Below are 22,186 nucleotides of genomic sequence, written 5' to 3'. Positions count from 1 at the left end.
CAAGGATAACCTATTAATGTATTTTGCTGATGAAAGCTAAAATATAAACATACTGGATACTATACATGGAAAATGTATAATGTACTGTAACAGTATTCCTCATACTACTTGCAGATAAATCCATTTATTGATCTTTGCAAAATCTTCTAATAACTGCATATTAAAATGTCAGTATTTTCAGTATGTGAAGTAGCTTTTACAATTGACGAAGTATCTTTCAAAAGTATTTAGACCATTGCACAGTTTTCACATTGTGTTACTTTAAAGCCTGCTAAAAGCTTTGGAGTAAAAATTAATATTTGTTATATATGCAACCTACTTCACACATTTAAAACATACATTCTCTCTGGAAGGTCCCTCAATCAGGTAGTGAATTTCAGACCAGGAAAAGCAAGGAGCATTCAAAATAAAATAAATAATAAAGGCACCCAGCGACTGCTTAGATCAAGTTATCCCTCAAGGCAAGGTGGAAACTGGTTAGGAGTGGTTACCTGAGGCGAGTGGTGACTTTGAAAATGTCCATGGGTCAACAATATCACAGTCACTCAAAAAGGGGCTTATATGGAATTTAAGAAACATTCAAATCTTGCATGTGTTTTGTAACAAAGTGCCTAAGTGATACTGCAAACATATGGAAAAGTTTTTTATAGCCATACAATTCCAATCAGTGGAACCTTTTGGCCTAAATACAAACTGTTACTTCTGGTGCAAAACCAACATACCTGTAGTGGATCAGTCAGTCTATACTGTCCCAACTTTCAAGCATGATATAATGGTGGCAGGATCCTATTAATATTCTGCTTCTCATCAGCAGGGACTGGGAAAGCTGTCAAAAATGATGGGATCATAAATGAAACAGGTTCCTTTTCTCAGAGAAAAAAAAAAGATTTTTTTTCGTAAGAAGGATCCTAAAATAAAGCCAAACTTTCCATGTAGTTCTTTAAGAATAATAAAGTGAATGTCGTTGAGTGGACCACTCAAAGTCCTAAGTCAAATCGCGTTGCTTATTCCCAGAAAGACTTCTGTCCATAAGAAATCCCTGAGTAATATGAGCGAGCTTCTATCTGTCAAGTAGAATAGGCAAAAATTTCACCAAGCTGGTGTGTAAAGTTGTTGGAGACTTAGAACATGAAGCCGCATAAAAACACGTGGCTGTAATTGTTGCCAAAGGTGCTTCCACTTAATATTGAATTTATATGTCTGAATTCAATACTGAATACTTATGCAATCAGCATATTTTACTTTCTTTTGTTTTTGCTTTCATTTACTGTGTATTACCCTTAGGAGTCTCCAGTTTGACCATTGAGGTTTCAATAAAATATTAAGTGTAGAAAATGGGTCCACATCTTTGGCAGACTGTAAGCTCATGGCATCTAACTTTAAGTAGTTACTTCCATGATAGCCAACAGCTGCTGTTGATATAAACAAGTGCTACCTTTGTTAAAGTTAAGAGGTAGCTGTAGAAGACACCAGGGACACCATGCACTGGGGAGGGAAAAAGAGAAAGACACTGGACAAACGAGCCAAAGATGGCAGCTTCGAGAAACTGCCAGAAGGACTGACTGGGAGCGGACAGAGTGAACAAGCTGAAAGAGATCGGCCATACTGAAGCATCCTGATGTGCAGATGGCTAGAGACCTGAGTCTAAGATATTTCTTTTCTTTATATTTTGGTAGAAGAGTAAAGATTGCTGCTGGAGATTAATGGAATAGCACTGTTGCAGTTGATGGTGGGGGTGGGTTTTCATGCTCAACACTAAGCTTTGTGGAAAAACATTTGGAGATTGCATTGCCCTCAAAAAGATTGCTCTTTGAGGGGTTGGGGAACCTGGATGGAAGGGCCTGAAAATGGGGAATAGAAGATGGCCCTGAGGCAGATCTAAACAGCTCTGCTGCACTCATGGAATTTTCCCCTGTAGCCAAGCACTGAAACTGCTACTCTAGACAGATGCGATTAGCAATTCATGGATATTGAGCTGTTCTATGCTTATGCTGTTATGCTATCATCATTCTGCATGGCTTCAGCTGTTTTACTAGTGTTGCTGATGTCACAGTACATAAACAGTACAGTACTGGAAGTGACATGGAATGCAGAGCTCATGGATGTGTACTGTGATGAAAGAACTAACCCAATCTATATAACTAAATGTGATGATGGACTTAAGGAAAAATAATATTTCTAAAGTCTGTAGGAGTAAATATTATGCTGCAGCTAACTATCACATTGTAGATCTGGTTAGTCATGCACTGTATGACGTGTAAGTCTTAACTACACACCCTTTATATGGAAATTGAGCAATACATCATAATAGAGTGCAAATCTCTTAATATAAGATGAGACAGTTCTAGTGTTGTCACTCCCCAGGACTCGCAAAACAATTCAAATCCCCACAATCACTGGCCTTTTGACATACAGTAACATTACTGTTTATTTTCCATTGCTTGTGCCAGGGATGCAGTTTGTACAGTAGTTTTGACTGACAGAAATTTTACTTTTTTACTGTGCATATATTTTTGATATCTTGAAGTTTCATATTCTGATTATATGAAGGATATAAGAGTATTTTATAAATAAAATACAGAAATAAATATGAAAAAATAATGGAAATATATGGGATTTTTATCTGTCCTGTTTTATCTGTCCTCCTCAACGCATTTTTGGAAATCAAGACTTCATTAAAAAATACACCTAACCAAGAAATAAAAATATAATTTTTAAAAGTGGCCCAAGTCATTTTTGAACATATCTAGTAATATTAACATTGAAAAAAAATTATGTGATGTAATGGAGTACCACAAGGATTTGTACAAGGTCCACTGCTGTTCTTAATTTATATAAATAATATTGATTTTAGAATAATTAGTAAACTAGTCCAATTTGCAAACAAAAGCAAATTAGGAGGATTAGTAAACACTTCTAGAAACAGCAAAAAAATCAAAAGATTTAGATAAAATGATGATATTTAGTGTGTAGACAAATAGTGGGTATTGCATTCTGGCAGTAACAACACACTATTAATACAAAATAGGAAATGCTGAGCTAGAATAGGCTACTTATGCAAAAGAAAGGAAACACAATGGCCAAAACGTTGTGTTTCCTTTCTTCTCTTTTCACCAAAGAATAAAACTTTATTTGTTCCTTTGCAGCCTATGCATGCTGACGCAGCTACCTACTTGAACTACTTATGCAAAAGACAGGTGTTTATGTTCATGCATCTTTTACATTTTCTCTAGACAATGGGGGAAACAAAAAGGCAAGCACAATGCTGGGATTTATAGTTAAAAGAAAATTAAAATCAAGGGGTGCTATGTTAAAAAATTGTATTCTATTGCAAATTGTATATTGTATGTTTTGTTTACCAAGTTATAGAAAAGGTATTTCTGCTGTGGAATCCATCCAGAGAAGAGCAATCAGATGCATTTAGTAGTTTAAGGTAATGTGCTGCACTGAGAGATCTACCTAGCATATTCCTTCAGAATGAACAGTGCAACACAAAACAGAAGGCACAAGAAGACAGTACTTCTCTAAATGAAGACAGTAAAGTTCATTTAAAATGGAGAACAGGAGTCGCTTATTTACTCCAGTCATGTAAATACTTTTTTACCGTTTTATGATCTTAAAACATATTATTGAAAACATCACACCAGTAGGAAGAGTTGGAAGCTGCTATTTATTTTTTTTCATATTCCAGAGAATCAATTCTGTAGAAAATCCCCAGAGAAATAGTTACAGCGTCCTCCAAATTTATTCAAACCCCAAATGAAATGAAAGAGGAACAATAAACATCAAATGACAGACTTACAGATTAGAAAGTTTCTTGCTTAAAATTCCAAACATATTATACAGTAATTGTAATGCAGTGAAACAGAGCAAAGTCATATTCGTCATAAATAATTTAAATCCACATTTGCTCACACCCCTGTAGTCAGTATTTTTTTAAATCCCCCTCTGAGTGACTAGACACCTCCTGTAGTGTGCTATGAGGTTCTGGAATTGTTAGAGGAATTTTTGAACATTCCTCTATCCAAAATAGCTCTAAGTCTTTCAGCCCCTTAGGTTTCTGTTAGTGAACTGCTATCTTGAATTAGGATCACAAATGCTCCATTTAATTGTGCTCTGAAAACTGTGATAGCCAGTTGAGAACATTTATTTTGTTGTGCTGTAATGTCCATTTTCAGCCAAGCTTGAATCATTGGCAAAGAAAACATAAGTGTCTGGTCAAAATGTTGTTGTTCATATTGGACTTCACGATTTCCTTTGTCTTGACAGAGGCTCCAGGACCCTGATCAATTTTCATTTAATCCAACCTTAAGACATTGTTTCAGTTGTCATTCATGTGAAGTTTGGCAAGTTTGAGTCATCTCTTTTTGTGGTTCACCCACAGAAGAGGCTTCTTGGCTTCTTTCATGCAAACCAGTTATGCATGCCACATTAATGTGGGGGACTATAGACATTAATTTTTAACGCTTTGTATCCTGACAGTGCCACTGTACAGTATATTGGATATCTCCAGCTGTTGCCTTTGAATTTCCACTTGACTCCCAATCTCACTTGTTTCACTGTCTGTTGTGACAAGATGCACTTGTGTCCTCTACCTAACAGAGTACAACTATACCAGAAGTTTTACATTTCTTAAAAAGAACACGGCAGTAGAAAGTGGTAGATTCAGCTTTTTGTAGATTCTTTTAAAGCCATCCCTCAATTTGTGGAGGTCAATGGCCATCTGCCTGCAGTCTTCAGAGAGCTCTCTGACCTTAACCATGATGACGCACGAGACTGAAATCCAAATGTTTTCCATGTATTACCTCCTTTTTTACCCCAGGAGGGAAACGGGAAACCTTCAAAGGCCTCTCTACAGATCCAGAAGCTTTCATTGCACTTCCAAAGAGCAAAGTGTTATTTTAGATTTGTTTTTATTGAATTTGTTTTAAACGAATGCTAATAATTCCATATTAATAGAATCCTAATTATTTTCACTATTAATAATAAATATTACCCCTTTGTTTTATGGAATTCAATTATTATGAAATTCTTACAATTTTTTAAGGAAGACTTCATATCATTTGCTCGCAGATTTCAGGCAATGCTAAAGTTCTATGTTAATATCACATTGCAAAGTGCTACAGTCTTCAGTCACTGTGAATCTGAACAATGTTTACATTTGTAGTTTGCTGACGAAGAATTTTGGACTTTTATGTGTCTTAGATCCCATTGTTGTATTTGCCTCAATGTTGACATGTCTAGAGATTCATTACTGTGAAGGTCCATGCAAGTCACTTTACCTGTGAAACCCTCCTTTACATCACAGCCATTTCAAAATAGCCATTGCAGTCACTAAGTTGAAATAGTTACACAAAAGGAAAAAAATAATGTAGGAGTTATTTTGCTTATTTGATATCATGTCCTCTGTTGTTGTTTTTTTTTTAATATTGTATTGTGATGCACTATTTAGACTGATTTAAAAATAAGCAAAAACTTTCCTTAAACACAATTATCAGACAGACTGGACAGACTATAAAACTGTTTTGTATGGTATTGAACTGGCTTGGTGTCTAAATTAATTTTTATTGTATTTTGTAAATCAATTAATTCACATTCACATTAGTTATTTTTAAGTGCTTCAAGTGTCATCAAAATAAAAACATTTTAAATTATATCTGTGAGATAATTTTAATGTGCACTTTGTCTTAAAATTATACAGGTCTTTACAGGGGAAATCTCTTTTGTTCTAGATGATTTATAATGGCTCAAAGGCTGCTGAATAAGTAAAACCATGTTTAAAAAATGCAGAAACACTCAATCTTGCATAATCCCCAGTGAGTCAGACATGTTTTTTTTGGCTTTTGAATGGCTGGCCACTCCAAGAAGTCATCCGTCAAACAGATTATTGAAATCACCAAAAATAATAAGGAGGCTGTGCTAGTGTATGACGTTTTAATGTTTTACCTTCAGAGAGATCCGTACCAGAAGCTTTGAACTGTTCTGAGACAGTTTCATGAACATGAATCACTGTGACATAGTGAAGCCTTTGATGACAGTTCTGTAACAATGTGAAATTGCATGCTGTATCTACTGGCCAGGACGGCACAGTGACTCAGTGGTTAGCATTAGTGCTTGGGCCTGGGGTTCAATTCCAGACCTGTTTGTGTAGTTGTGTAGTTTTGTACTGTATGTTCTCCCCATGGTTTCCTTTGAGTGCTCTAGTTTAGTCCCACAGTCCAAAGACATACTGGTAGGTTAGTTGACGTCTAAGAAATTTTAGCCCTGGTGTAAGTGTGTCTGTGTCTGTGTCTGTCTGCTCTGTGATTCAGTCCCGTTCAGTGTGTAGCTTACCTTGGGCGTGTTGCTTGCCGGGATAGACTCTGGCTCCCCCGTGACCCTTAATTGGAAGGAGCAGTTAGAAAATGGATGGATCAATCTTCTGGTCAACCTCCTCTTTCATTAAGACAAGGCGCTGCCATCACTGTAATTAACACGTGCTACCAAAAAAACAAAAACTCTTAAGAAATTAAAATGATGAACAATTACATTCACACCATTTTCATAAGGCTTCTGTGTTATTCTTAAATGTATTGTCTTATTTGGTTTAAATGGAATGCCAATGTTCAGTAGAAATGCACAACTTTAGATTGTCAATAAGATTTATAGACTAGAGTTATTGTGAAAAACTGAAGTAGCTTAACATTTGTCTTTTCCATAGAGTATCGCCATTTTAACAGTCACTATGTTGTATCTGTAAAGCATGATATCAGAATGTATGTATTAGCGACAGAAAAATAGTTTGCATGAAGTCAGTTTGTGACATTCCAGGATTCTAAAGTTAAAATCAAGACACTAGTAACTGAGCGGATAATATACCCTTCACATTTCAAGCAAGGAAGTGAATGGGATGATAAAAAGTCTGAGGGTGGAAAAGAAATAAATACATTTTCTGCAGGTACTGTAGCAATGGATGAGAAATGCAGACTGAGGCAAAAGAAACAATTACTGTATGTTTCAGTGCTAGGTGCTGTGAAGATTTTCAAGTTGTGGATTATGAAATACAGCTTTAAACTTTGCTTCTCATTAGTAATGCAGCCAGATTCATGGTTAAAGCTTAATGGTATGGTATATTTCAATGTTTGGTGTTGTATAAGGTAAACAATCATAATATTATAGAATATCTACATAGAGTGTCATTAATAGTATGGAGTTGTGTGTGATATTCTGGTTCAGTAGTAGTCTGAATGCTAAGATCAAAATTGTTCTCTGAACACTAGATAATTGCTAGCATAATTAAAAATGCATTAACATCTCTATGGTAATAGCCATAACTATGCATTAATTCATCAACACCAATCAACCACTCCATTTTAAAGCATTATGGGAGTTTGTTATATTATTTGAAGTGGAATAGTCTATATACTCCTTGTGTTTTTCTCTGTTGAGACAAGCATAAATATAAAATATAAATAAAGAAATATATATATTTTTTTAATCAAGCGTTGTGGACTGTTTCATGTATGACATTGTGTCTTAGGAGTTAGCACTTCTGCCTCACAAGTCTTGGGTTCTGTTATGATACCAGACTGTAGTAGTTTTGGAGACTGCTTGGGAATGTGGGTTTTCTGCAGATGCTTCAGTTTTCTTTCATCTGCCAAAGATGTGCTCATCTATAAATTGTCCTTGTGTGTATGCATGTGTGTGTGTGCTCTTTTTTAGGTTGTAGCCTCACCTTGCTGGATAGGTTTTGGATTGCTGCAAGTTCTTGCCAAGAATAAGTGGATTTTTGATCATGCGTCAATGATCTGCTTTTATTTATAAAATAAACAGAACATCTTGACATCACTACAGCAACAGAGCAAGGTTATTCCACTGTTCTAATAACAATAACTTTCTCTCTACTAATAATAATACTGCAGAGTTCTAACACTTACTAGAATTGCTAATAACATTAGTGCTTACTTAATATGCAAAAATTCTTCAACTGCAAAATGAAAAAAAAAACATTAAACTACCAGAATGGAAGCATAATAGACAGATGTAATAGAAAGTGTACGTCTTTTTTTTTATTTACCACTGCCAGTTTTTTGTAATTGCAGTTATAGGAGGCTGATTTTCATTCTAATTTGTGAGTCTAAGCTGGGAATATACACAGATAGGGTACTTATAGAGATTAGCATTATTACTTAGAGCCAAAGTTCATGGCACCTCTACTTCTGCCAGTCCTATTTCTCTTGCGGTATTATCTGCACCTGGAGGTTCTTTCACTCTTTCACATTTTTGGGGTTTTATATGAAATTTCAACTGTAGATGAGCGAACAGACAAACATCCTCTGTTTTAAATCTAGATTTAAAAGTATTTGAAAACATTTGGATGTGTAGAAATCCAATATTGTTAATTGTCTTACAGCACTTTTGTATTGTTATCTAAATTAACATGAAGGCTGATTTGAGATATCCTTACATTTTTTAAATCTGGACGGTCCTGTATATTTTTATTTTTTTTTCCTAAGAGGGACTTGCACAACTGGTCAAATGCTGAGCTGTCTGTGGTCATAAATGCACACATAAAGAGGATAAAAGTTGTTTAGTGTGTTCTGCATTTTCTTCCATGAGAGTGTTGAACAATCCCATATGCAGGTACTGTAGTTGTCACCCAGCTTGCAATTAGAGGATGCAATTTTTTTTCTGTTTTCTTTTGAGCACAGAACACTTAGATGTCAGTTAAAAGACCAATACCAAATTCAGATGATGGCTGGTCTACTTCTGAAAAGAAAGCAGTAAAGCAAGTATTACTGTACACATTTTTAAAGACATAAAATGTCTGTCACTGCTAATGTAGTTTACAAAGCTATTTTATGAGGGTCCTGAGCTACTATAGATGTACACATTGGATCTGGTACCTCATAAAAGATTCATAACGGAAGCATCCAACTTGGTTCATGGTACTGTATGTACTTTCAACTTATTATCTTAGTACGCAGAACAATAAAGTACACAATACCTTCAAGCTCATTTCAGAATATACTGCACATTCAGCTCACCGCTTGTTAAGTTGTGTTTTAAAAAGTGGCGTTAGTGAACAGGAAACAGCTGTAAAGGAGTAGGTCACATTACCCCAGTGGCTCAATGACTCACTTGTTTGAATTCAGCATCGATCTTCAATTTGAATCAGTGTCTTCAGTGATCATCTGCTACACTATATCCGTGCACTGCCTGTGATCATTTGTTTTGAATAGACTGAAGCACCCAATCAACATCTGCTGCCATGGACTACAACAGCAGAAATTCAGACATATCCCTTCAGTGGGCACAATACACAGGCTTTGAATAGGACTGTGTCTGAATGCAGTTATCTTTTTTTAGATGATAATCCTGATTATCAGTTTATTATTTTAGGCCATTTACTTTAAAATGAATGAACTTAATGTAGATGTTGTAGACAGCTTATTTTGATATGATAGTTTAAGGCCTAGCTTCAAAGTCTTGTACACTGCTTTTGTTCAAGCATGGAAACACAGTCCTTCATGCCATCATTAAATCAGCACAGCAGAGTTATTTCACTATTCTGTTAATAATGACTTTTTCTCACGTGCTGAACAACTGTAATAACATTACAAGTTCTATATCTGTATGGTGTAAAAAATCAAAGTTGTGAAAATGTGAAACATGAAAAAGAAATTGTGAAAATCTAATTTTCATTGCCATAGATTCCGTAGGTAATTGCAGGTTTAAAAAAGCAACATTTTGCATATCCTCAGGTTTAAGTAGCTTGATTTCACTCCTTTGATAAAACACCCTTTTAAATATTTTTAATTGAATACTGTGTTAGGAATTATTTATTTTTTTATTTAAAAGAACTCATATAAATTTTAGCCAAACGCATGAAATCAACTGAAGCCGTTGTATAATATTAAAATGTATATTTTTGTTGCAACAATTGCAAACACCTGAAACACAAGTTGAATTCTATAATCCAGACACTGAATGGTCAAATCTGGACAGTGTCATTAATCAACTGACCAGAACTGAGGAATTAAACGTGCACAGCTAGCCAAGAGCCATGAGGGTTTGGCTTGATTTGGGCAGAATATTCCTGGCTTGCTGTGACCCACTGAGTATCAATGAGGTATAGCCAGTGAGAACCTCATAAATCTTCCATTCCATGCTAACTCATTCCAGACACAGAGAGTGGAAATATTAAAAATGGTGTTCAGCTCTCAGAGTACATTTCCATAGGCAAATATATAGTGATTGTAACAGTGTTGACAATCAATACATAGTTTCTAATTGGGAGTATACAATTTGTAGTCTCAAAGTGAAAAATACAAATGTAAAACATTATTAGTCTGTCAGGAGTTAATTTTGTCTTGCTGTTATCCAAACTGCATACGTTGTTAGAAATTCATGGGTGTGTATGACGTTCATGGGTGTGTATGTTGTTAGTATCTATTTGCTCCTGTTTTCACTCCAATGTCAAACACCAGATAAAACTCCGAGGGGATCCAGGTTTTAAGTGACATAAGAAATAACAAAAGCACCACAAACCTGAACAATTATAAAAATGAAATCTGAATTGCCCTAATATCTTGAAATTCTCTTTTGTAGGAAGAAATCCTTTTTATTCTCAGCTCTGTATGCTGCATTTATATTTGGTGGCCGCCACCTGATGAAACAGAGGGAAAAGTTTGAACTGCGAAAACCTCTAGTACTTTGGTCACTGAGCCTTGCTGTCTTTAGGTAAGTGAAATTTGGTTGAATTTTTTTTCCAACAGAACAAATCAGTTTTACATTTTTTGGTAGAACTGTCTTTAACAAGTCATATCAAAAATTGTTTGGAAGAGATTTCTTTATAAAAAGATAGTTTTAATCGGACTCTACAGAGTGTTTACCAGTGTAAACAACTTCCAAATAATGAAGAAAGGTAAAGAGATCAAGCTGTAGGTTCTGGGTGAGAAGAGTGGGTGTCCTCAATTGGTAGAGCTCTATTAGGAGTAGGGTTGCGATTAGTTATCAAAGACTTCTCTTACACTTCTGTTCAATGGCAGCTCCTATGGCTTGCTAGGCAGTTAGACTAAGTGGCTAATCAAAGTGATGATTGAGGTGTTGTTGGCATCATCCATGGGGGTTCTGTGACTTCTCCAAGCAGTCTCCGGAGCTCTTCACATTATTTATACCTGTCACAGAGCCTTGGATCTGCGCCTGCCTGACTCAGGCTGCAAGCTGTTTGAGGCTTCCTATCATTTTCTCACTCCATCTTCATGACTCTACCCTGAATCAAGGTCAAGCTCAGTAAAGGGTTTTGGTGCAAAAAGGGAAGTTACATACCATATAGCCGAGCAGAACATACCATGTCTTTACATCTACTGTATATCTGTCCATGTCACAGGAAGTACTGTATCTTCAGTTTTGTTGCTAGGTCAATGTCTGTGGATGTTGATCTGCCCTTTATTCCACACATTTTTCACACATATGCATGGCTGGATCTCTCCCCCCTCCTCCAGTTGCGGGACATCAGGGTTTTAAACTTTTCGAACAATTAACTGATTTACAAGCTAAGAGGGAGCTCTGTCTCTGTATATTGGAGGTCCACAGGCATTGTATCACAACTGTATTATGTGTTGGTTTAAACAAAGGATAGTTCTAAATTTCTAAAATAAACTCCACAAATGTGAAAAGTGCAGTAAAGTAATTATTTTGGGGGAGTAGCCTTTATGTTCCCTCTTAAATTATGTGAGTCAATTGTGCTTTAGCATGTGCTATAGATCCTTTACACTAAGAGACAGCAATTAGTTCATTAAAATGAAGGTGGAGTTGGCAAACATTACATATTGATACAGTGAATATTAAGCTTAGACCAATTATCTCTAATTATAGTCATGTATCCCAAGTTCAGACACTGGGTAATAAATCTGAATATTTTGTTTTATAACTTCATTAAATATTTAAGCCAGGGATGGAGGTAATGCACATTGTACCCTATTTTGTTTTTTCTCTTTTTTTCTGGCTTCTAATTTTGATATAATGGACTTGTGTGCTGCAACACAGCAGAGCTCTGTGGATCAGAGCAGCATGTTAAAATCCTCTCTGGCAGACAGACGCCTGAGCTCTTGACCTGAACTTGAGTGACATCCAGCTCCAGGTTTTCTGTCACCAGTTCCTGCAGTAGCTTTAAGCTGTTTTTATCCTGAAATACTGCTTTAACAATACCGTGTCTTATGCTACCTCTTGATTCAACATGACATTCTCTCCTTCTAGCACTACTTTTCATTTTTACATAAGCTATTCAATAACAATAAATCTTCCTCCTCCATTGTTCACACCACAGTTTCCAATTATTAATAATATACAGCCAAATTCACTTTTTATTAGAGCATAAAAGGTATGAAAAGCAATTACTTGCCTAGGAGTTTGACATTTATGTCTGGTTGGTGCTTTTATGACAGGTTGGTGTGGCATTGTCCACTGTGCATGGAAAACAATGCAATATGACACGTATGACACTTAACCTTGTTCACTTATCTAGAAAAGTCAGGCTTACTGACAGTGATATTCCTGATATTCTTGATTCTGGAGGGTTCGCCAGGTTCACCAGGTGTTATAGGTACAGTACCTTAAAATTCTTAATACGTCAAGAGCCGGAAGCAGTGGTATTATAGACCAATAAAGTGACTGACTGATTCAAATGAAGTCATTAAGAATCCAGCATGTAATGAAAACCAGCTGACAGAGCAGCACTCTAGGACCAGAAGTACTTAATTAGATAAGTACAGAGGCTAAAGTAAGGGTTCCTTAGCACTATTGTCTCGGTCAAAACTAAGACACTTGTAGATCTCTGATTTCATCAGGTTTTTTTAATGATAGCAGTCGGGGCTTCAACAACAGATGGAGAGACATTCAATAATGGAATCTAAGGTGAGGACCCCAAAGTATGGCTTTGCCTAAGCCTATTTTATATTAGGCAATGCATGCAAAATAAGGATTATAAAGATAGCATTTATATAGGAATATTCACTTCTTCTTAATGTACATATTACAGCAGTGAATACCAGATATCAATATTAATCATATAAAAAGTACCTTTCAGTAATGTCCCAAAAGACATTATGAGTAGTAAAATATTACAGAGCTACAGGCTGTCCTCTTTATACGTTGTCTCTCCTATGTTATTTGCATATACGTTTTGTCATTCCTTTATTAAGGAACAGTTTTCTGTTAGCTCATATTTTGTCTATTTGGCACACATTTCTGGAATGCCTATACAGCAAATTGCAAGGACCAGCTGCTGTTGTTATTGGAACATATCTAAAAAATGTCAATATAAGAATATTTAAAGGAGCTCTCTTACATTTTGCGTCACGTTATGCTCAGAAACTAAATTAGTTTTCCTTAGATTTCTCATTTAACATACTATAACTTACATCACTTAGGAAATGGATTTGCTTCTCTTAACACAGTTTTAAATCTGTAAAAGCTATTTCAAGATAGTACTTAAATGGAAGTGTTCTGGTATTCCACCTGATCTCTTACTTATGTAACTGAACTAAGTAATTGATTGCATTTAAGTCATTTGATAGAGTTAATCCTATAAGGAGCACATAAAATTCTGCTGGACTGTATTCATTATGAACCGCATCTGAGGAACAACTTAAAAATGAGCTGCTGTGCTTAAACATTTAAACTGTTTGAAGTATTCATTGGTAATTTCTTGTATAGCTATGTTTGTGTTATTGTGTTCTCAGTTCTAGAGATAATTCTTTTAGGTAGAATGGTGCCCCATTATGAACTTCTTTTTACACCTGGGACACACATAAGAATAATTAGTGCCAAGAAAAAAATATTGCAACTGTAGGAGAAGGCCACAGTACTTAATCACTGCAACATCATCTTATTACAGCTACATCATTATTTCTGTAGTGTTTATGTAGAGTTTGGTATTTCTCATCAAATCATATCTAGCAGTTTTGTGGTCAAGTCACGATTTACCTTGAGAACTGCTCCTTTGCACATAGTGTACTGTAAGTCTCTCCATCAATTCTGTGTTGAAATTGTAAAGCTCCCCTCTAAAAGTGCCATGTAGCTCCGTGATAAATTCTACATTTTAATCTGTATTTAGTCTTTTGTTGATACCTTTGTATAAATACATTATGTAGCTGTAGTTTGTGTTGTGATGCCATTTTCACAGTGTACCGTTAAACCACCAAACACACTGTGGTCTGCTATATTTCTTAATTACAAAATTCTGAACCCCATTCAACACGTAGGATTTAGCAACAAAGTCCAAAGTAGTAAAGTCATCTTCTGGGTTAAGGGCATTTGTAAATGGTAGTTTTTTTTTATTAGAGAACTGTATGTAATAATTTCAAATAAAGATATTATTACTAATTGTGGGTGGGGGGAGTACAAAAACACAAGTTACTATATTTAAAAGTTTACAGACAAGGTGTTTCAGAGATCTGCATCTAAACCTCCCAGAAAACCCCATGCTTCTACCGAGTACTTGACCTTATATAATGCCTACAGAGGCCAAAGAAGAGATAAACTGCCTTCTAAAATGAATAGGTTACAACCCATGATTAAATCTCTCTAATACAGAAGTCAGAAAATAAATGGGAGCTTATCTCCCTATTCCAAAATCAGTGGCAGTATTAAGGGATTCTTCACACAGGAACTCCAGGTTCTCTAAAAAACTACAGTGTAGCAAGCTCTCTTAGCAAGATTCAAATAAAGTACTTAGATCCCTTTGTTTTTGACTTAAGCCTGGCACAAGCTTCAAGTTCCAACTTCTGACTCCTCTCTCTCGTGGTATACCCTTCTTTTCTTCCTCTCCCTTTTCTCTCTTGATCTGATTTAATACAGTATGGCGTTTTTCTGGACTGTTGATTGACACTTAATTATTTACCCAGAACTTAATTAACTAAGGTAAAGCAAGTTAAACTTTATGATTGCTTTGATCAGCCCCCACATCATAGCAAGCATCCCCTCTGCTTTGAAACTGGATATGTTTACAATGCCAGGTGTTACACACTTTATTTAGATTCTGAAAAAACCTCCATTGTCACCTGCCTCAGCCTGTGACAATATGATTTACTTTATAATGAAAGAATTATAATTAATATTTTTATCATTTTTAATGCTGTCTGTTGAATAACTGTGGCACAGTGCTGGTCTGGGTAAAACTATTATTAACTATTATTATTAAAAATATTAAACATATGTTGCCACAGGCCGTCAGCTAATGCTAGTCTGAGAGGACAAAGCTTACGGTCTGTACCACTGTGTTAGATGGCAGCTGCAGTCCTCCATATATAAACTGGTTCTCTCTTTAGTAGGTGTATGAAGGAGGAAGGAGCTTTGGAGGAAGAAGCTGTACACCGGTAGTCTGAGGGAGAGCCAAATACAGTCTTTCATGCAAAAGAATTTCTTAAAACTAAGACATGAGTTTCTTATTAAACAGCAGGGATGCTGACAGTTGTAGGAAACTAAAAGAAAACAAAGGGGTGACCTGAAGGACTTGTTTTTCCCCTTTTTATCATTTTTCTTTTGAGAACCACTTGTTTTTTATTTAGGAAAAAAAGAAAAAGCTACAGAGATTTGGCTTTCAGTCTAAAGACTGATGGTATTGTTTTTAATCCAGCCTGCAAGATTTTCTAATGATTAGTTATAAAATGCTGGTGCATGTGTGAAGTGGATTTGGTTAATTGGATGAAATTATATTTCTTGAGTTAAACCAGTCTAATTAGCTCAGAAAACCCTTGTACCTTAATCTGTCCTTACTGTATGTGCACCATGGGATGAGGCTATACCTTTTCAATCTCTGCCTTACAACATTCAATTAAAGGTTCAGATTCCTGATGTTCCACTTCTTGTGGTTAATACTGATAAACCTAATTTCTAGTTGTGGAAAATGAATGACTCTGTAGTCATATAACAATGTATCAATGAATGTGTCCCCATTACATAAAACTGCAGGAAGTATAGTATACATTAATAAACATCTAGAATGTAAATAATAAAGTACATTTTACTGAGCACTAAAACATATATATCCCTTATTTATCAAATTCACAATGTTATTAAAATAAAATGACAGTTGTTTTTATAGCAGGTGCACTGGAATTTTATTGAACAGAAATTATGTACAGTAGGTAAAATATTGTTTCAAATTATAGGGTGAAATAGTGTGCAAGAAAGAAAATAAATCTAATTTGATGCATGTGAGTTCTCGCACACGAGTTCTGTATTCTTGGCCCAGCTTTGATTAAAGAGTAATAAATCAGAGGCTAACTATTACAATTAAATATTTCTTAATAAAAATATGCAACTAAGTGACACAAATATAGAACATTAAACAAAAAAAATATATACCAATTACACTATATACAAACCAGGGTATCTTAGAGGCCCATGATCTACAGACTCAGAGAACCAAGAATACTAGGCCTTTAACATGGAATATGATGCAATATCTTTACACGTTAACAACAGTTATACTGTACCTTGTATCCTAAATAAAACACTGCAACCCAGTACTAAATCTTCCTTCATATAGCATAGATGTCCAAAATCTAATGGGATTCTGTTCTAAAGATGCAACAACAAATTAGGAGAGAACATTTAGGATTTCACATCAGTGGAAATGAGACTTTCCTTAAATGAAAGGACAATAAACTCTATAAACAAGGTTTTAATTATTTACTTAGAATCTGTGAATTTGGTCTCCAATAAGGCCCTCTCATCTGGCATGAACTTAGAACAAGAGACAGGTGATGGTGTTTCTTCCGTCTGTCTCTCTGTCTCTGTCTTCCTTCCTTGCCTTCCCTGTCTCTTTTTCAATTACTCTCTGTGTGTTTCTTATGCTTTGTTTTGGGACTGATGAAGAATGATTTACTGAATTGCTTCTAATGATTTAACAAGAAGTTAATTAACTTGAGTAAACCAGAAAAAATCCCTTTGATCCCCTGTGCTTACCTGTCTGTAAACTCAACTTATCCCACAAGTATTGAGTGGGACCTACAGTACATCAGATGACCAAGACATCTGCAGCATAACTGTCATGTTCCCGTCTCCTGAGAAAGCCGTTGTTTCACAATTAGCATGATTGTCCTGGTAGAAAATTGTCATGTGTGTATGAGCACAAATAAAAATTACAGGAGTTGATCAATGTAGTACTGTGCAGTCTAGTTGCCGTCAGCCACTGTAAGTGGCAGCTTGTAGTGACTAGACAATCTAGGCAATTCTCCCCAGACAGTTCTTACAACTAGCCATTTTTTCCAGAAAATCTTACTTGGGCTTACTATAAATGTGTCTATTGTACACCTAATAGTTAACAGCATGTCTTTGTCTAGGTTTGATATAATGTATAATGGGTTAAATCTCACCTGTATAATTTCAACTTTCAATAATGTCACTCAGGTGAATCACAGCCAGTGTTACAGTACTGTAAATGTCAATCACTTTAATCACTTTATTTTTCTAGAACCATCCATGGATAAAGCTCGTTGTACAGTATATTTGTTTTTGCCATTTGTTTCAGACATTGTAAATACGTATATTTAATATACTTGAACAAAAATAGATGTAAATTTAAATTTAAAATGTGTTTCATTGCATTTTCACAAGTATATCAGTACACGTTTATGTGTATTTCACTTTTCCAATAAAATGTAAATGTTCCAGTAAAATGTGCTTCCTCACCACATGATACTTTATATTGCTGCACCACATGGGATAACCTTTCAATGTATGGATTATATGCATTGTGCAATATGACTTGTATTACATAAAAAGGTTGTTCTCTTTCTTTTTTTTCACAAAGTAAATATCGTATGGTTGTCAACAAAGCTTTGTTATTCAAAGTCTCTTTAATTGACTGTTAAGGGTTTTGACAGATATACAGTATTGTATTCCCCGTCAAATGAAATATCAATCAGTATGTCAGTTGTCTTTGTTATGCTTACTAATCCTTTATTTTCAGTCCAGGCAGTTTTATTCCCTCAGTTACTTCCAGATCGAGTATTGAAATCTTCTGTGATGCACGTGCAAGGAAGATTATAAAATGTTTCACCACTAATATTCCTACTAGATACAATATATCTGGGCTTTATTTATATGTTTTTAACATCCTCTTCAGTTCATGTAAATCCACTTTTAATATGTTTTCTTTTCTTTTTTTTTAAGTATTTTTGGTGCTGTCCGAACTGGAGGATACATGGTATATATTCTGATGGCCAAAGGGCTGAAACAGTCTGTGTGTGATCAGAGTTTCTACAATGGACCAGTCAGCAAATTTTGGGCTTATGCTTTTGTCCTCAGTAAAGCACCTGAACTTGGTAAGTAAACATTCATTTGTTTGAGTTGTCATGTAATCATAATGCTGTCAGACTTTAAGTTTGAATTTCATAGGTCACAATAGGCATGAAGTGAACATCCTGTGAGACTTTTTACATATGAGCTTTGATGCACATATTAAGTTACATAAACATTTTACTATTTCCTTTTTTGTTTTAATGTTACTGCATAAATTTCTCTGAAGGTACAGTGCTCTTGCAGTACAATTTAATCTTTTTGACATACATAAAATAGGGCACCTTTTAGGGATGTTAGAACAAGTGCAATATGGTTTTCTCATTCAATATCTTACTTTAAAACAGGAAGTGATTTTGTTCCAGAGCATATCTAGATATTTAGTGATCAATGGGCTCACTATGGGTTAAATTGGGCAGTAGTGATGTGCTCCTATCCATTCAGGTAGGAAGGACTCTAAAAGAATGCTAAATAAAACAAGTGATTTTAGCCAATTAGATCTAGAGATCAATCTAGAAGATGGAAAGTCAAGAGCAATTGTATTAATCATATATTGTATTTAATTGTATTTATTTGTACATAATATGCATTATTAAATAATTTATTAATAATATAATATTTTATCATTAATATACTACCTATACTCAGTCTGGAGCAAACTCAGCTTAGCTGAATTGAAAGTGTTAAAAGGGTTAGAAACACTTAACCATATCAATCAGGTCAGATGTTATCTTTTTAGATGTACTTAAGGGATGGAAGGACATTATGCTCTTGCTCATATCAAAACAGGTTTGTGCCAGCCAACTGGAAAATTGAAAATACTGTTCATGCTCAAGAAGAAGGACCTGAATAAAGAATCAAATAGCAGCAGCCTAAATCTTAGTAAAAGAAACTTAATTTTTTTACTGATATTTACTGTACATGTAAAATTCTAAAGGAAATATGTACACTCCAATTGAAAATTATGTAAACCAGACTGTTTTTTTTCATATATGGTATGTTTGAGAGAAAAGCTTAAGAGATACTTTTCTGAAGCAAAAGACTAAGTACATCTGGGTAAATTTAATTTATGTGTGTAAGTTTGAAAGGTAAGAAGGAAATCCATTCCTAATGTGATACAGAAATACCACTATCACATGGAGGTGTTCATTATATCATGCTGGTTGTTTATACAATGGCATAATGTTAGTTAAAATGAAATCAGTCAGTAAAAGTACCTTTGTCTATGACAGCGGTTCCCAAATGACACTGTGGCCAGAGCCAGTTCTTAATGACTTACAAATTGTGTTCCTGCACCATAGTACCTTTATTTCCAAGTAGTGCAGGAATTGAATGTTTTTGTTATCAAATTCAAAAAGTCTTAATCATGTCTGTTAGTAGTCTGAAAACAAGAACGTTACAAACGAGAGAAGGCCATTCTGCCCATCTAGCGTGTTTGGTACAGTAGATAGAGATTAATTGATTGAAGGGTCTCTTTCAGACATTTGAAAAAAACAATTGTATCATCCTTAATAACATGGCTGAGTAGTTTGTTCCATACTCCCACAATCTATTGGTAAAAAAGAGCCTCCTTTTCTGAGTTTTAAATGCACTTTCACATTTCCACGTGTACCAATTGATTTGTTTCTATTTTCATTCTGAAGAAATCTGCTGTGACTTTATCTAAGCCTTTGGGGACTGAATACTTGTATCAGGCCCCCTCACTTTCTTCTCCATTCCAGATTAAAAAAAGTTCAGTTCCTTTATCCTATCACTGTAATACTTTCCCCTAAGGCCCAGAATAGATCTGTTTGCTATTTTCTGGATGGATTCCAGAGCAGCAATAACTTTCCTATAATATAGTGACCAAAATTGTACACAAAATTCTAAATGAAGCCTTACTACTGCATTATACAATTTTAACATGACTTTAAATTATATGCTTTTAACTCTATATCTTAGCCTGTTTGTCTTTGTACTAACGGCACTACAATGTTTAGAAAATGTAAATGACGTATCAACTTAAACACCTAAACACCATAAATACATTTTTCACTAGTGGCCATTTCTAGCTCAGTATTTTCCATTTAGTATTTATAATTTATGTTTTTACTATCTACATGCAACACCCTGCACTTGTCTACATTCAACGTTATGTTCCAGTTGTTTGCCCTGTGATGAATTTTATCTAAATCATTTTGAATTTTATTATTTCTCCAGTGTTTGCTCATCCTAATTTGGTAACATCTGGAAACTTGACCAGATTAATAACTATTCCAGAGCCTAGATCTTTGATATAAATTAAGAATAGCAAAGGCCCTACTACAGATCCCTGCAGCACTACATTTTGAGTATTCACCCCTTATATGTATCCCGAATTTTAATAACCAAATCTAGATCTAAAAACTTGTGTTTCCTTGAATTTCTACCACCTGCAATTTGAGAATTATTTTTATTGGGAACTTTATTAAAAAGCCTTCTTAAACTCTAAATACAGTACAGTATATCATATGCCATACTGTATGTATTACTGTTGTTGCTTCTTCAAGGAACTGTAACATGTTGGTTAGGCAAGACCGACTTTTTAAGTTTTTTAGCAAAATAGCAGACATTTGTAAAATAACCATGCTGAATGAAAAAAGTCTACAATTACAATCCGTATTCTTTAATAAAAACTAATCTAAAGTGAATTAAACCTTTTGTAATCTAAAGAAATGTATATTATATACAATATATGTATACTATATATGGTATATGAATTATTTTTTTTCTTGGTTGCATTTAACTCTGGAAGTGAAAAATATTTACTATTGGCAATTGTTTTGACATTAAAACGCAGAATAACAGGATGGGGTGACAGCTGTGGAAAACAAGTTAGTGCAGTGAGAGTGGAAGTGGTAGTATGTATGGACTGGTAGAAGACAAAGACAGAGAGAAAGCTAGAGGATTAAGAAACAGCGTGTGGTGAAACAAGACTCTGGATTGATGAAGTCAGAAGAAAGCTCTGGAATCAGTGTCATCACTCTGACAAATGGTTGTGTATTTACAGTAATCCTTACTGGGAATCAGGGAAATCAGCAACACTTGTAGAGAGTTGATTTCCCAACTACATAACCAAGTAAGATCAGACAAAGGGGTCTGCAGCATTAGGCTGGAGACCGTACAGTAGATGCTGCGTGATTGCTACTGGGTGAAATGAACTTTAGAAGAATAGTGATATTGTAGGGTAGCTGGAGTTGAAGGTTACTGTGTCATATTGTCAGAGAAAAACTGCCTACTTTTTATATTCTCAACCTCTGGCCAAAGATTATCCACTAAGATACCCTTCACCTACTGTAGATACAGGGTTATAAAAACTAAAGGGAGAAATGGGTGAAAGATTTACATGATCACAAGGAAGGGTAGGGAAGCACCAGATTGATCTTGCCTGAGTTAGTTGCATAGGTACTATGTATACAGTTTTATTTGCAGGTCCATCAAGTCACGCTACCCCAGAGAAGGATGTGTTACAAGTGATCTGAAACTTTTGAAACGTGCTGAACTGGAAGCCAAAAGAGCAGAGTTTTTACAAAGGGACAGCAGCTGAAGAGCAATGCTAATGTAGATCAGCTGCACCTTATATATTAATTATACTTTTTTTTGGAAAGCAAAAGGTTTATTAATGATTCTGGCAACTATAAAATAAGACAGCATTAAGTGTATTATAATCAATATTACAGTTTTATTTTGCTGCAATTCATTTTAGAAATACATTTTTTTTTCTTTTTTAGAGCTCATATTGTAGGGAGTAGTTTGTAAAAGCTGCAAAAATAGCTGGTTCTCTTTTTGATGAAAATTGGGAACTGCTGGTTTGTGCCTAATATGGGATTTCAAACTGATCCACCACGACGTATTGTCACAGAAAATGTAGAGATTCAGT

At 35.1% G+C, this 22,186-nt stretch overlaps 1 protein-coding gene across 1 annotated transcript in view; it reads left to right on the top strand.

Annotated features, from left to right (window-relative positions):
• Window positions 1–22,186, top strand: part of elovl6 (ELOVL fatty acid elongase 6) — a 66,397-nt gene that overhangs the window by 30,269 nt on the left and 13,942 nt on the right. The window contains exons 2-3 of the mRNA XM_088923193.1: window positions 10,591–10,722; window positions 18,163–18,314. Of these exons, the coding sequence (XP_088779319.1) occupies window positions 10,591–10,722; window positions 18,163–18,314 (284 nt within the window). The remainder of the gene's footprint in view (window positions 1–10,590; window positions 10,723–18,162; window positions 18,315–22,186) is intronic.

Source organism: Atractosteus spatula, chromosome 1, assembly GCF_055471065.1.
Source record: "Atractosteus spatula isolate fAtrSpa1 chromosome 1, fAtrSpa1.hap1, whole genome shotgun sequence".
Taxonomy (NCBI): domain Eukaryota; kingdom Metazoa; phylum Chordata; class Actinopteri; order Semionotiformes; family Lepisosteidae; genus Atractosteus; species Atractosteus spatula.
This window is presented reverse-complemented; position numbering and strand designations above follow the sequence as displayed.